The 17181-nt window shown below is 38.9% G+C and overlaps 1 protein-coding gene across 6 annotated transcripts in view; it reads left to right on the top strand.

The window, feature by feature from the left end:
* Positions 1–17181, top strand: part of exoc6b (exocyst complex component 6B) — a 68114-nt gene that overhangs the window by 18951 nt on the left and 31982 nt on the right. For all 6 annotated transcript variants that reach the window (XM_028473975.1, XM_028473973.1, XM_028473972.1 and 3 more), the window contains 5 exons: positions 7209–7314; positions 7397–7506; positions 10985–11096; positions 11204–11338; positions 11524–11718. In XM_028473975.1, coding sequence (XP_028329776.1) covers positions 7209–7314; positions 7397–7506; positions 10985–11096; positions 11204–11338; positions 11524–11718 — 658 coding nt within the window. The remainder of the gene's footprint in view (positions 1–7208; positions 7315–7396; positions 7507–10984; positions 11097–11203; positions 11339–11523; positions 11719–17181) is intronic.

The following is a 17181-nucleotide window of genomic DNA, read 5'->3' as shown; positions in this document are numbered from 1 at the left end:
TAGTGTCCGCCTATAGGCCTCTGCTAGTGGCGACTGTCCCAGCCGCACTTGCCGAGGGGCCTGGACCAGTGTGGTCATTGTGCATCCCAGTTCCCATGTCATCAGTGCAAATGCCTGAAGAGAGGCATCACTAAAGCTATGCAGTGAAGAGTCCAGTGAAGCTTCCTGCAGTGATGCTGAGAGGGCCAGCATGAGGTGGGACATTGAGTTGATAATCCTATCCATGCGAGCTGCTGCCTCATACGCTTTGATGAGCAGGTCATCTGTCACCCTGCACTGGGGACGAGAACACCTTGCCTCCAGTCTGAGAGCCTCATCCGGAGAGACAATCAGGCTAGCAATAGAGGGCTCCACTGCTGGCATATGCCCCAGACCAAACTTTGCAGCCTCGTGCCGCAAGGGTACGACCATCAGCCGATGGGTGGCGGTGCGCCCTAGGATCCCGCCAGAAAGAATGCAGCTCCCTCAGGTAATCCTCTGAGCAACAGACATAATGTCCCTGGGGGAAACTGGGTGGGAGCCAGTTGACCAGTTTGGGAGACAGCCTCCATGAGCTGTTCCACCTCCTCCAGTCTGGCGGTCCGCACTGTTCGAGGCATATAACTGCAATTCATGCAGGGATCCTCTGAGAGACCCTCCTGCAGGTGCTCTAGACCGAGGCAGGGGGGACACAAGTCATGACCATCCTCAGGAAGCAGAGGGGTCAAACAGTCAGAGCAGTAATGACTAAGAGGTAGCCCTGCCATCATAATGTACCTATAAGGTTTTTAATCAAACCGTGAGGATACTGGGAGAGGGGAGCGAAACACACTTCCTTCACCTAATCAGGCTTATAATCGAATTCAGTGAAGCTAACTGCGCAAATACCAGGAGAGGGGAGTGAAACATACTTCCTTCACCTATAAATGCTTAAAGTAAAACTCTGCCAGTACTGGGAGAGGGGAGTGAAGACACACAACCTTCACCTATAAAGGCTTATAATTTAATTAATTATTTAAACTGCACCAATAGTGGGAGAGGGAGCAAAGACCCACTACTTTCACTATAAGGCTTAGACCAACTGCATCAAAAACCAGGAGAGGGTAGTGAACACACACTACCTTCACCTAAAAAGATTAAGTTTATTTAAAGTAAATTAAACCATGCCAATAATGGGAGAGGGGAGCGGAACACACACTACCTTCACCTATAAAGACTTATGAAAGTACCGGTTTAAACTGTAACCAACAAAGCAATGCTGTAAACAGAGTAACAAAAGAAGCACCCACAGAGGAAGAGGGAAGCTAAGCCTTCACCTCTGCAAGGTGTGTACCAACAACCTCCACATGCGCCCCCCGGGGAGACGTGAAAACGGAGAAACAAAACAAGCTGTACTCACAATTTACCGGTCCATTCTTAATCGTCCCGGAAAGGAGTGTTACAGCTTATAAGGACAGCCGCTGCAGCTCCTGGAGGGCGGGGACTCCGCGACTCCGACAGTAATACGTCATGTGAGCGGCTACAATATAAACCACGGGCTTCCTTTTCAGTGAAGCCACGGGCGCTCTCAAAACACAACCTGCGTACGCGAGAAGATTCAAGAGACAGAACCTCGGAAGGAACCGGAAGTTATAGACTACCGAGTCCTCGGGGTCACGTGACTTTGTTGGTATTACACTCGACCTGCGTCTTCACGAGACGGTGTCATTCAGTGCTTGAAGCACCGCCTCTGGCGGTCAGGAGGGGTGAAATAGAACATTTGTTTAGCATCTCTGAGCCAAATAACGACACTAAGTCAGTTATCCAGACGTTGGTTCCATAATATCGGTACGGGATACACACTGAAAACGTTTACACCACATTAGGTGGTATGTAAGGTGGGCTAAGCTAATGGGCACCAAGCCAAAGATACAATGGGGATGGGGGGGGGGGGGGGTTCAGGTGCTGATCTTCATCCAATCAATGAACACATATCCGTTCATGCAGCTTTCATCACAGTGTCTAACACCGAACTACTCAGCCATGGCTCGTTTTTGCTGCTAACAGCTCTGTCTGTTTGGCTAATTCTGATGCTGGGTCAGCGCAGGGACCAGGGTGGGGGTCAATTACATTTTTCAGTTTCAGTTATGTTTATTAATTACCCATGTTCAATTCCAATTCAATTCCAATGACCAGCATTTTTTCCAATTACAATTGACTTTCAATGATTTTGCATTCTCAGAAAGTCAATTACAATTGTGTTCTCAATTACTAAAGTTTAATTACATTTAATCACAATTACTGAGTCTAAAATAAATAACCTAATAAAAGTTAACCTAGCTCTTGTGTTAGCATTTTGTTGGCATCGCTAATGCTAACGGGTCCTAACTCAGCTGTAAAATACACTAAAAACAAATATCTATCATCTAACTTATTTCTTGTCTATTGATTACCTCCTTAGCCTTCCTAATCAATGAAAATATAGGTATTAATATTTATGGTGTGGGTGTCTGAGCCTTTTTTCTGTCAGTATTTCTTTTTTTTTAAATGGTAAAATGTGTGAAAGATTGATATGAAACATTTTAATAATTTTTAACTACATACAGTATGTGTAGAACTGTATATAGAACTGTAACATGGTTTATGAGTTTTGCATTAAAATATAATTGACCATTTTTATAGAATTTTCATGGCAATTACAATTACAAAGTCCATTATCTAAATATTACAACAGCAACAAATTTTTAAAATTCCGATTACAATTATAATAACGCAATAATTGTAATTATCAATTACATGATTACCCTCACCCTGACAGGGAGGCTTACAATAAACTAGTAGTTGGTGAGATATAAACACACCTGTTATGCCATTTTTCCATAGTTTATGGCCCAAGGTATAAAATCATTCTAAAAAGTGATTTTAGTGTTTTGTTTTTTTTTTAAAATAAGTTACGTCTCCGAGCCAAATAGTATGTCCCACGTTCCCGAGAATTCAGTCAAATGACTCGGTTCCACAGAGTAAAAAAAGGTCTAGATATCCACTCATAGAATATTCATGTCAAATTACAGCCCGATTCAACGAGCATTAACGGAGGAGTAGTCATTTGAGGCGGATACGGAGTAATGGTGTATGTGCCAATGATTCAGTACCAACTGTCGCAATATTTGACCAACAAATAAATGAGAAAATGACTTTAATGGAAATTAGCGAAAAAATGGGGCTTCGAGCGTCGATGCATAAACATCCATAGATTTTAGCTACCAAATTTCAGCCCAATCCGTTGACGAGTATCAGAGGAGTAGTGATTTTAACTAGAAGAAGAAGAAGGTGAGGGCGTTTAGAGAGTCCTATATAGTCTGGCCTAATAAACAGGTGCATATATAGAGTTTATTGTGTCGTAACCTCACTGTGTTGCTGACATACTGAGCGCACTGATCAGCTGGTGTTACGCTTGAAGTGGTGATCGTGTTATCTAGTGCACTGGTTCTCCTTTCTCTTAGTCTTGAATCTAAGTCCTTCCCTTGTTGTCCGACTGCAACATTTAGCTTATTGAACTATATAAAATAGATCATAATGATGGAATGAATGTGTGATAAAACATAAATAATATAACTTTGTAAATAAGTGGAAATAAACAGTATTTAGTGCAGTGGTTCGTGACCCCAAAGACTTTTTTTTTCTTCCTAGAATTAGTTTTTCATCATGTGTGAGCTCAGTTTATAAATGTTTTACTGTATTTTGGTTGAACTAGATTTATATTTCACAAAGTGAAAGTATAGAAATACAGTTGTTTATATTGTTTTTAAGAGTAATCATTAGAAAATTTCTAAAATGTATTTTAATTTTTTAGAAAACTTACACGACCCCACATGGGGTCCCGACCATAAGGTTGAAAAACACTGATTTAGTGGCTCCTGAATAGATGTATTTCTTTAGTTGTGATCATTTCCTGTCATCTCAGAATCAGAATCAGAATCAACTTTATTGATCAAGTAATGTATTGAATACACACGAGGAATTTGTCTTGGTGAACTGTGCTCTCTCTGATAGTGTAAACATTAAATAATAACAATCAACTAGAATAAAGAAAATAAATAAAAAAAGAAGTATAAACATAAATATAAGAGTAGTTAGAGTAATATGTGCAAACTAAATAAAATAACAAGATAATAATAATAATAATAATAACGAAATAAAATAAAAATACAATAATAATAATAATAAGATAATAGTGCAGTAGTGCATTGATGAGTAGTGCAGGTGAACATTTAAATGAAAATATTATGTCTATAAACATTCTCAGTGACAGGTTGATCCAGGGTTGTTATGTTTAGTTTCATGGTTATTTCACAGTAACAGAAACAGGTCTGACACTCTATGACTGTTTAGAGTTGATCACAGTGACAGCCTGGGGGAAGAAACTGTTTTTATGGCATACAGTGATCTGTAGCGTCTGCCGGAGGGGAGGAGTTTAAACAGATTGTGTGCAGGGTGGGAGGAGTCTGCAGTGATGCTACCTGCCCGTTTCCTGACCCTGGACAGGTATAAGTCTTGGATGGAGGGCAGATCAACACCAATGATCTTTTCTACAGTCCTGACTATCCTTTGTAGTCTGTGTCTGTCTAGTTTGGTTGTAGATCCAAACCAGACAGTGATGGAGGTGCACAGAACAGACTGAATGATGGAGGTGTAGAACATGATCAGCAGCTCCTGGGGCAGGTTGAACTTCCTCAGCTGATGCAGGAAGTACATCCTCTGCTGTGCCTTTTTCCTGGTTGTGTCTATGTGGGAGGTCCACTTCAGGTCCTGTGAGATTGTGGATCCCAGGAACCTGAAGGAGTCCACGGTAGCCACTTTGCTATTCAGAATGGTTGGGGGGGGGGAGTGGAGGGGGATTTCTCCTGAAGTCCACTGTCATCTCCACAGTCTTGAGTGGGTTCAGTTCCAGATGTTTCTGACTCCACCAGAGAGCCAGCTGTTCCACCTCCCGTCTGAAGGCAGACTCGTCCCCATCCCTGATGAGACCGATGATGGTGGTGTCGTCTGCAAACTTCAGGAGTTTCACAGAGGGGTCCCCTGAGGTGCAGTCATTGACCGGGTGCTAGATGTGATGATTCCCAGCCTTACTTGCTGCTTCCTGTCAGACAGGAAGTTGGTGATCCACTGACAGGTGGAGGCCGGCACTGTGAGCTGGGTGAGTTTCTGGTGAAGGATGTCCGGGATGATGGTGTTGAATGCAGAGCTGAAATCCACAAACAGGATCCTAGCGTAGGTCCCTGGGGAGTGGAGGTGATGCAGGATGTAGTTCAGTCCCATGTTGACTGCATCCTCGACAGACCTGTTTGCCCGATAGACAAACTGCAGGGGGTCCAGCAGGGGTCCTGTGATGTCCTTCAGGTGGCTCAATACCAGCCTCTCAAAGGACTTCATGACTACAGACGTCAGGGCAATGGGTCGATAGTCATTGAGTCCTGTGATGGCAGGTTTCTTTGGGACTGGGATGATGCTGGAGCTTTTGAAGGAGGAAGGTACTTCACACAGCTCCAGTGATGTATTGAAGATCCGTGTGAAGATGTGGACCAGCTGCTCAGCACAGGCTTTCAGGCAGGAGGGAGACACTCCGTCTGGTCACCAAGACTAACCCTTTATTTGTTCATTTTCTCTCTCTGTCTCTCTCTGGTACCCCATCACATACCCCTAGGGGTACACGTACCCCCATTTGAGAAACGCTGGTCAAGTGGTAGTTAGTTAACCTGAGATGAAGGCAGCGTGCTTGGTCAGGAGGTCAGGAGGTGTGATGTGGGATCACTGCTTTGTTTTTTACTACGGGAAGTGTTTTAAAACCATGTCCTGTGTGTGTGTGTAGCATTGTTCTGTCTGACACACACACACACACACACACACACACACACACACACACACACACACACACACACACACACACACACACACACACACACACACACACACACACACACACACACACACACACACACACACACACACACACAGGAATGTAGTGCTGATGTTTTTTACCGGCTCAGACTTAAGTAGACGCTCTCAACCTGTGGGTCCAGGCCCAAAAGTGGGTCACATTTGTGATTCTCAGGAAACATTTTACAACATTTTCACATCATATGTTTTCTTCTTCTATTGTATTATTATTATTGTTATACTTTTAGATAATCATTATAATTAACTATTTATAAATAATTGTCATAGATAATTTAAACTAGTTGTATATATCATATATATGTGTGTATGTTGTGTATAATGTGTAGTGGTTGTGTGTATAGTGTGTATGTTGTATATAACGTGTAGTGGTTGTGTGTATATTGTGTGTAATGTGTGTTGTTGTGTGTGTATATTGTGTGTAATGTGTGTTGTTGTGTGTGTATATTGTGTGTAATGTGTGTTGTTGTGTGTATATTGTGTGTAATGTATGTAGTTGCGTGTAGTTGTGTGTGTATATTGTGTGTAATGTGTGTTGTTGTTGTGTGTATATTGTGTGTAATGTATGTAGTTGTGTGTGTATACTGTGTGTATATTGTGTGTAGTGGTTGTGTGTATATTGTGTTTAGTGGTTGTGTATATTGTGTGTAGTTGTGTGTAATGTGTGTAGTGGTCGTGTGTATATTGTGTGTAATGTGTGTTGTTGTGTGTGTATATTGTGTGTAATGTGTGTTGTTGTGTGTGTATATTGTGTGTAATGTGTGTTGTTGTGTGTATATTGTGTGTAATGTATGTAGTTGCGTGTAGTTGTGTGTGTATATTGTGTGTAATGTGTGTTGTTGTTGTGTGTATATTGTGTGTAATGTATGTAGTTGTGTGTGTATACTGTGTGTATATTGTGTGTAGTGGTTGTGTGTATATTGTGTTTAGTGGTTGTGTATATTGTGTGTAGTTGTGTGTAATGTGTGTAGTGGTCGTGTGTATATTGTGTGTAATGTGTGTAGTGGTCGTGTGTAGTTGTGTGTATATTGTGTGTAGTTGTGTGTATATTCTGTAATGTGTAGTTGTGTGTATATTGTGTGTAGTTGTGTGTATATTCTGTAATGTGTAGTGGTCGTGTGTATATTGTGTGTAATGTGTGTAGTGGTCGTGTGTATATTGTGTGTAATGTGTGTAGTGGTCGTGTGTATATTGTGTGTAATGTGTGTAGTTGTCGTGTGTATATTGTGTGTAATGTGTGTAGTTGTCGTGTGTATATTGTGTGTAATATGTGTATATTGTGTGTTTCTCTCCAGGCAGGTGTTGGACCAGGACAACTACAGTCCAATCCCAGTGTCCACAGAGCAGGAATATAAGAACTACACCTCCATGTTCCCCTTCCAGGACCCAGAACTGGAGAAGGTAGAGAGGGTTGAGGGGGAGAAAACTAGTCAGTACTCAACAGCTGTCTGTGTGTGTGTGTGTGTGTGTGTGTGTGTTCCAGCTTCCTTTTCCAAAGAAACTTCCTTTCTCTGAGTTTGTTCCTAAAGTCTACAACCAGCTGAAAGAGTTCATCTACGCCTGCCTCAAGTACTCTGAGGACCTGCACCTCAGGTGTGTACGCGCGAACCCTACGAACACCAAAAGTACACAAAACAACATTTTAAATACACAAAACGACACCAGAATTACACAAAACGTTACAAAAGATACATAAAATTCACAAAAATACACAAAAAGGCACAAAAAATTCCACAGATTTCCTCATAAATATACAAAATCACTCATAAAATACAGAAAACATCACAGAAAATACACCAGACTTCATGAAAAATACACAAAACAACATCAGAAATCGTGTGTGTGTGTGCGTGTCTGCATGTGTGCGTGTCTGCATGTCTGCGTGTGTGTGCGCTAGAGTTGATGGTAGAATTACATAAAACAAAGCAGCTTCTCTTCTACTGAGGACATGAGCAATCTACGCACACACTCACACACACGTCAGCGTTCAGCTCTGATTCAGTTCCAGGGTTGACTCACACTAGAGCAGATGTGGGCAACAGGTGGCCCGAGGGCCACTGACGGCCCTCAGGCTAGTGTTGTACGGCCCCTCCAAAGTAAACCCACAACATGGAAAAATACACAATAAATACACTAAAAACACACACAACAACACAAACCCTGCGTGGAGCTTAGTCTGAAATGGTTCCTGGGCCGTATTCCTAAAGATTGTGAGAATGGTCTCAGAGAGCTCCTAACATAACCTAAACGCTTAGGAGTGATTTTAGAACATTCTCAGAGAACTCTTCTCTTAGTGAGGGGGTGTGGTTATCCCCGTTGCTAGGGATGAGTCATCATTTTAAAAGCTGTGATTGGTTGATCCTAAAAGCTAGATAAAATATACTTTTGGTGATAATGGGTAAAGGATGGACCCTCAAATCAATAAACGTCATCATACAATTTAATCTGATGAAGACTGTAATTGTAAATAAACATAAAATAAAATATCTGTTAAATGATTAATAAGCTGTACTTTAAAATGATAATGTGTGAAAACTTGCACAGTATTCAAATAGTGATAATTATATTTATTGCTTATATTATTGCAATGCTGGTAATTTTTGCACTTTCAATATTTCAACTCCTGCGATGTCCATAAATGTCCTTTCATGAGTTTGTAAAGTGTGAGAACATGAGGCTGTGTCAGTGTTTGGTTGATGACTGATGGAGGGTTGTGACAGACTCAAGTCATCACTGATGCATTGCTGCATTTTCTCTGTTGCCAAATACCTCAGTGTTGGAGAAGTGCGTGCATCTCTAATGAGCTCAACCACAAACATGATCCGATCTGTAGTGTTTCATTCATTCACTGTCATCCAGTGTTTAAAGAACATCACATTTTGTCGTCTGCTTTGGGAACTCCTAAATCTCTGTTCTCTGCTCTGAACAGATCTCACTTTAGGAGTTCTCTGAAGAGCTAGCATTAATAATAATAATAATACGTTTTATTTGTATAGCGCTTTTACAGTGCTCAAAGACGCTTTACAGGGATAAACAATAAGTAAAAATACAAAGGCATAGACTTAAGTAAAAAACACAATTTAATAAATAATAGGTAGACTACAAGATAAAATGGCTATACATTAAAAATGGCTATACATTGAAATGACTATACATTAAAAGCAGTCCGAAATTCTTTAGGAATACCTTTTGTCTTTACCAGCATCTACTTTTTACTTCTTTTCAGAAAACATCATGATTCTAAGAATGTTCTTAGAATTTGGCCACTAGGAACAACTCTTTGCACTAAGAATCTTTAGGAATACGCCCCTGGTGTTGTCGTCGTCCAATCAGGATCAATCAGGACTAATGATTGTAATAACGAGTCCCTGATCAAACATCAAAGCGCTACGTATCGTCTTACTGCGCTCACACGAGCCCGGACACAGACGGGACGCCCGTCCCTCTGACCTCTGACCTCTGACCTCAGCGCTCACAGAGCTTCATCAATAATTGTGAAGATCAAAGATATCAGCAGCAGTTCAGCTTCTCACCACAGGGTGGCGCTAACGCTAACCATTACCACACACACATGTGTTTGTGTGTGTGTTTAGCTAATTTAGCTGCTAGTTCGCTAGAGGAAAACATGGATGGTTTCTGCTAAGCCCCGCCCCCTCACAGGCACACACTCAGTCATCGCTTAAATCACTCAATTTTTTAATGGACTTTGGTTTGTATATCATTGTGTTTCTGCATTTAGTCCTTATGACAATAGAATACTTCAACACACAAAATGGATTCAATGACAAAATGACAACAAAGTTGGAGAGAAATACACAAAATGACAACTAACACACACTAAATAGCTTCAAAAACTCACCACAAACACACATAAAAATAGAAATATACAAATTAACAAGACTAATACACAAAAATGCACAAAACTACAACAAAAAACCCACTAAAGGACTCAAAGGGCCTGTACTACTAATCTAGATTAGCTGTTATCGCACTAACTTCAGGATTGAATCAGTGTGTGCTACTAGTAAACTCGCTGGAGCTTAATCACTATGGCAACTAATGCTGAACAGCTAAACTGGTCGTGACAAGGTTTTTCTCTGGTTTGGATGTTGGCGACTACAAAAGCCCCGCCTCCTGACCAATCAGATCTCTTAAAAAAACGAAAAAGAAAATTATCCTGCTTGGTGCAGATGTGACAGCTGAGGTTATAAAGACGATTATTAATTATAAATGAATCTTTTCATTTACTGATGACATCATTGAGGAAAGATATAGATTTATATCTGATGGACTGATCTACAGTCAGCTGATGAAGTCTGTGTGTAGATCTGTGTGCATGGACGGCTGAAGGCATTAATAATTAATCAATTAATCAACTAATTAATGAATTAATACACCGGGGCTGACATCAGCAGGAACATACACAATGTGTTCTCATCCCAGTGTGTGATAAATAGATCTACTTAAATAGAAACACGTGTGTGCTGTAATAAAGTTTAACTGCAGAGCGCTGTCTGTTCATCATCTAATGGATTAATATCATAAATAATCTTTTGCTTTTACACATTAACAGTATCAGCAGCTTCCTGTCTGAGTTCTTTCATTCCTGCTTTTTCTGTAACAACAGGTTTGTTTTTGGTCTGAATTATGGATTATTCATTTTAAACCATCAACCTGGTCGGTACCATGAATGTTTGGTTAGTTGAAGCCAGCTAACGGAGATTAATCACATCTAGATTCATAACATAGGACCAAAAATAATAGCAACAACCACACATCAAATTGGAGAGAAATACACATGACTGGAAAGTACACAAAACTGTAAAAACACACAAAACGACAACAAATTGACACGAAACTGCAAAAAAAAACAACAAAACAAACGAGAAATATACAAATTGACAAGATGAATACACCAAATGAAAGAAAAAATAAATAAATTACAACAAAATTGCACAAAACTGCAACGAAAACACACTAAATGACATAAAAAAGCAACACACACAAAAGTAGAGAAAAATACACAAAATGACAACAATCATTTGTGTGTGTGTGTGTGTTTGTTTTCCAGCTCCACTGAGGTGGACGATATGATCCGTAAGTCCACCAACCTGCTGCTGAGCAGAACGCTGAGTCACTGTCTGCAGTACGCCATCAAGAAGAAGAACGTGGGCATGGCCGAGGTAACTAATGTCCCTAAAGCCTTAGCCCCGCCTCCTGTGTGTGGGCGATCATTAACACCACAGTGTGTAGGGGGCGGGGCTAACGGTGGTTCTATGTGTGTGTGTAGCTGGTCCAGGTGATCATTAACACCACCCACCTGGAGCAGAGCTGTCACTTCCTTGAGGAGTTCATCTCTAACATCACCAACGTTCCTCCAGACGCCATTAATTCCACCAAACTATACGGAACCTCCACCTTTAAGGTACACACACACACCTACACGCACACACATAGCGGTGCTTTTTGGTCACTCCAGTTTTTTGTGTGTTTTTGTTGTTATTGTGTTTTTAGTGAAACTGAAAGCAATGAACAATGTTTCTGTGCAGCGTCTGTGTCATATCGTGATGGTGTTTGTTATTAAACCTCTCTCTCTCTCTCTGTTGATAGGATGCACGCCACGCGGCGGAGGCAGAGATCTACAGCAGTCTGAACGCTAAGATAGATCAGTTCCTACAGCTGGCTGACTATGACTGGATGTCTCCTCTACAGAGTGGAAGCAACCTCCAGCTACAGCCCAGTGACTTCCTCATTGACCTCATCACCTTCCTACAGAGCACCTTCAGTGTGTTCACCAACCTACCTGTGAGTCACACACACACTGCAGTCACATGATAACACGATCACTAAATAAACCAATACATAACAAGAGATGTTTTTTTTTGTTCTGTGTGTTTGTGGTGTTGTGTGTGTCTTTCATTTATTGGATTATTGTTGTTTTGTGTGTTTTTAGTGATTTTTTTTTTTTTTTGTGTGTGCAGTTTTGTTCAGTATGTTCTAGTTTTGTGCGTTTTTGTACATTTTCTTTTTGTTTTGTTTTCTCTTCTTTTTGTGTTTTTCTTTAGTACTAGTTCAGTGCCTGTTGGAAGTATGTATTCATATAGTGGGAGGAGCTTAAACAGAATTGTCAATTATGCCCAAATGAGTTTGTTTGTTTTTTTTAAACAACTGTATACAGTAATTTATAGGGATGTAACGATTAATCCTAAGCCAGTTAAAAATCGATTCATAGGTATCATGGTTCACATCGATACTGTGAAAATTGAATCGCAGTACTTTTATTAATATATTTATCCTTCTCTTGTCCAAAAGTGTAGGCAGCGGGCGGAATCTGCTACTACTTTCTTTCTGGTTGCCTTCTACTCTTAAACATGTTCATAAATGATTCCTTACCCCTTTAGCACCAAAAGAATATCTGTAATATTATGTGAATATCTGTAAAAGTCACATTTTTCTATTAGCTCTGTCTGCTAGCGCATAGCATCTCTTCTTCACTGTATGAATATCTGCATGCCAAGCGACCACTGGGTTACCAGCGCCCTCTGCTGGTTCAAACAAATATCTGACATAAATACAATGCAATGACTGTTTTTTTTTAAAGTCCAATTGTTAAGGCACAAAATACATTTTCAGTTGCACTTTTAAAAAGAAAAAGAACTATTATGCAGTTTTGCATTGTTTACTATAGAACCAGAATTTAAATTAATAGGCTTCTTCTTCATTTGTATTATTCCTTTATTTCATTCAAGATTTATTTTTAGTTAAATTGCATCGTTTTGAATAGTTTATCAAGGGATTATTTTGACAATGAAAAATACAATAAAAATAATACAGTATTTTCCAGTTTTTTTCCCAAAAAAAATAAAAGAATATTTTTCAGTGTTTACATTGTTGTGTTCGGGCACTTTTGCTACTGACCAATGAATGTACTGGTGACAATATTCTCTGCTACACCCCGCATATGTTTGGCGGGTTGATGTATCGTCAATGTTACATGTGTGATGCGTTCATGGGTGAACATGTTTAAGCAGTTTTTTGTTAGCTCTAAACCTACCAGTTTGATGGATGTTTGTTACCAGAGCTAACACTTGCTAACTTGCACATGCTAACTGGCAGTGATTGGCTCTGGCGCACACGTGGCTCCGCTCCGGTGGACAATTGTATGAAATAATCATAAAAGGTATCATTGCAGTCCAAACATATGCAACGTCACACAGCTTTGAACCAAGCAGCAGCTATGTAGCAAGTATGAGCTCTATCTGACACACACACACACACACACACACACACACATTCCTATATTCTAATGTTTGTTTTTGTACGTTTTCTTGCTGTTTTTATCTGGTTGTGTTTTTTTGTGTGCGTTTTTGTTTGGTGCGTTTTTGTTGAGTGTGTTTTTGTTTGTTTTGAACACTTAAGATGAAGCACTGCATTAATTTTCAGTCACAGGATAACACAACCACCAAACAAGCGTAGCAAGAGATTAGGAACAAGATTATGGACGGAATTGGACATATTTGCGAGATAATTTCATGTCCTATTTGTTTTAGATTTTCATTGAACCTAAAGTCTGTGTGATTATTGATGGTGTTTGACGGGTGATTGTGCGGTGTGAAGCGTGTGCGATTAAAGCTGATCCTGTTGGCACCGCGACCTCTGCCCAATCAGCTTTAGCTCGTTAGCATTAGATCGTTAGCTGAGCTCATTAGTGACTTAGCTCGGACTCATTATAACACACCCACAGCAGACACACAATCTCCACCAATCAGAATCCACCAAAACCTTAGTGTGTGTTTTTTCTAGGGACACTTTGTGAACATTTTTCTTGTTTTTGTGTGCGTTTGTTGTTTTGCGTGTTTAAGCAGTTATTTCTGTTGTTTTTTTGTTGTAGTTTTGTGTGTTTTTGGTTGTTATTGCATCGCTTTGTGTGTTTCTGTTGACATTTGTGGTCATTTTGTGTGAGTCTTGTTTTCACTTTGTATAATTTTTGCTTTGTTTTGTGCATGTTTTGATATTTTGCACGTTTGTGCAGGTTGATGTATTTTTGTTGACGTGATGTGCTTCATTTTGTTATGATGTTGTGTTTTTTACTGTTTTAATTTTTATTGTGTCATTTTGTGTATTGTTGATTTTTTTTGAGTTAATTTATTTTGTGCATATTTTGTTGTTTGGTGTGTTTTGCAGTTATTTGATGTGTTTTTGTTCTCATTTTGTACATTTTTGTTATTGTGTGATTGTATTTGGCAAATGAAAATTGTGTGACCTTGAGCACAGGTCAAGGTCACACACTGAAAGGAAATGTTGTTATTTAAGGTCAAGGTCAGTCTTCTGTTTTTCCTGCATTATTACTTTAAATGTCATTAGTAAAAAAAAAAAAAACTTGTCAACAAATCCAGATACAGGTTGTTATTTTTGTTTTCTATTGCCAAATACGTATTTACCTTGAGAACACAGGTCTCTCCTAGTTTTGTGTGTTTCTGTTTACATTTGTGTAATTTGTTTTTGTTTTGTGCATATTTTGTGTAGTTTGATATAATTCTGTGGTCGCTTTGTACGTTTTTGTTTTATTGCTCTGCGTTTTTATTGTTTTGTTTATTATTGTTTCATTTTGTGTATTTCGTTTAAACATTTTGAGTTGTTTTGTGGTAAATTTTTGTATTCTTGTTTTTACTTAGTGTCTTATTTGTTTGTTTTTTGTATTTCTGTTGACTTGTTTTTTTGTGTTGTTTTGAGTCATATTTCAAACATTGTAGGTTGTGAGGGTGTAATGAAGGGAAATTGTGTTTCCTCCACATCTTTCTGTGCAGAGGTCATTTCATATTTACCTCCAAACTGGAGGTGTGGGAATATTTACCAACCGTACAGTTTTGTGTAATAGTGGTGTTGTATGTTCCTAGTGTTGTTAAACCAGTGAAAGTGTTTTTTTACAGTGTAGGGCTTAGCAGGTCACAGGGACACACACACACACACACACACACATGCACACACAGCGTGGCTGAGCTAAGTGTTTCTCAGCACTGCTAAGAGGCTTTGGGTCGACCCTGACACACACACACACACACACACACACACACACACACACACACACTCACAGCCGGGGCCTCCTAAGTAGATCAGATGCTATGGATCTAAACGGTGGAAACAGGAGGTGTAAAAGGAACGAAGCTCAGACTAATCTAATGCCAGCAGGTCAGAGAATGATTTAATCATTTAACAACCTGAACTCAGACTCACAAACGCAGGTGTAGCAGTGTGGTTTATCCCACAAAGAACAAGCCATTTCACATCTGTAAAGTCTCTAGTTTTCATCCAGTATCACCGTGGGAACATGTTTGTTCCAGTAGCCGTAAATATACAGAAATAAGAAAAATTTCATTTTTAATCACACTTTATGGAACCAGATCAGGGCCAACTTTGATGGAGATGAGAAAAAAAATTGGGAAAATGAAGAATAAAGTTGAAACCATTGCTAACAATAGCTAACTATTGCTTACCATTGCCAATCATAGCTAACTATTGCTAACAATTGCTATTTATCACTACTCATCGCTAACCATTGCTAATCATTGCTAACAATTTCTCACCATTGCTAATAATAGCTAATCCTTGCTAACTATTGCCAATCATTGCTAACTATTGCTAAATCGTTAACTATTGCTAACCATCACTAATCATCACTAATCTTTGCTAACCATCGCTTGCCATTGCTAATAATAGTTATTTATTTCTAACCATTGCTAATTATTGCTAACCGTCGCTAATCATTGCTAACCATTGCTAATAATTGCTTACCATTATAAATCATTGCTAAACATTGGTAACTATTGCTAATCATTGCTGGCCATTTCAAATCATTAACCATTGTTAACAATAGCTAGCATTGCTAATGATGGTGAATTATTGCTAACTATTGTTAAACTACTAATCATCGCTAACAATTGCTAATCATTGCAATTCGCCATCATTAGCTAGCATTGCTAATGATGGTGAATTATTGCTAACTATTGTTAAACTGCTAATCATCGCTAACAATTGCTAATCATTGCTAACCATTGCTAATCATTACTAATCATCGCTAGTCAATGTTAACCATTGCTAATAATGCCTTACCATTGTAAATCATTGCTAGCTATTGCTAATAACAGCTAATCATTGTTAATCGTAGCTAACTATTTTCAATTTGCTGACGATTGCTAACCATCGCTAATTATTGCTAGCCATTGCTAATAATAGTTAATTTTTGCTAACCGTTGCTAATTATTGCTAACCGTAGCTATCCATTGCTAATAATTGCTTACCATTATAAATCATTGCTAAATATTGTTAACTATTGCTAATTATTATTAATCATTGCTAGCTATTTCAACAAATTCATTAACCATTGCTAACAATAGCTAACCATTGCTAATCATAGGTAATTATTGCTAGCTATTGTTAAACTGCTAATAAAAGCTAACCATTGCTAACCATTGGCAATCATAGTTAACTATTGCTAAATTGCTAACTATTACTAAATATTGCTAACCATCACTAATCATCACTAACCATTGCTATCCATTGCTATCCATTCCCAATCATAGTTAACTATTGTTAAATTGCTAACTATTGCTAACCACAGCTAATTATCACTAATCATCGCTAGTCATTGTTAGCCATTGCTAATCATTGCTAACCGTTGTTAATTATTGTTAACCATTGCCGATCATTGCTAACCATTGTTCACTATTGCTAATATTTGCTTACCATTGCTAACCATTGCTAATAATAGCTAGCTATTCCTAATCATTGCTAATTGTAGCTAACTATTTTAAATTGCAATTATTGGTAAGCGTTGCTAATCATCACTAATCATTGTTAACCATTGCTAACCCTTGATAATCATTGCTAATCATTGCTATCCATTGTTAACAATTGCTCACCATTTCTAATCATTACTAATCATTGCTAATAACAGCTAACCATTGGTAATAACAGCTAACCATTGCCAATAATTGCTAATCATTGCTAATCATTGGTAACTGCTGCTAATGATTGCTAATCATCGCTATCCATTGCTAATAATTGCTAACAATTGCTCACCATTGCTTAACATTTGTAACAATTGCTAGTCATTGTTCATCATTGCTAATCATTGCCAACAATTGCTAATAATAGCTAACCATTGCTAATCATCATTAACAATTGCTAACCATTGGCAATCATAGTTAACTATTGTTAAATTGCTAATCATTGCTTACAAAAGCTAACCATTTGCTAGCCATTCCCAAT

The sequence above is a fragment of the Gouania willdenowi genome, chromosome 18 (assembly GCF_900634775.1).
Source record: "Gouania willdenowi chromosome 18, fGouWil2.1, whole genome shotgun sequence".
NCBI classification, from domain to species: Eukaryota; Metazoa; Chordata; class Actinopteri; order Blenniiformes; family Gobiesocidae; genus Gouania; species Gouania willdenowi.
Note: the sequence above shows the minus strand (reverse complement) of the source record. Positions and strands in the feature narration are given on the sequence as shown.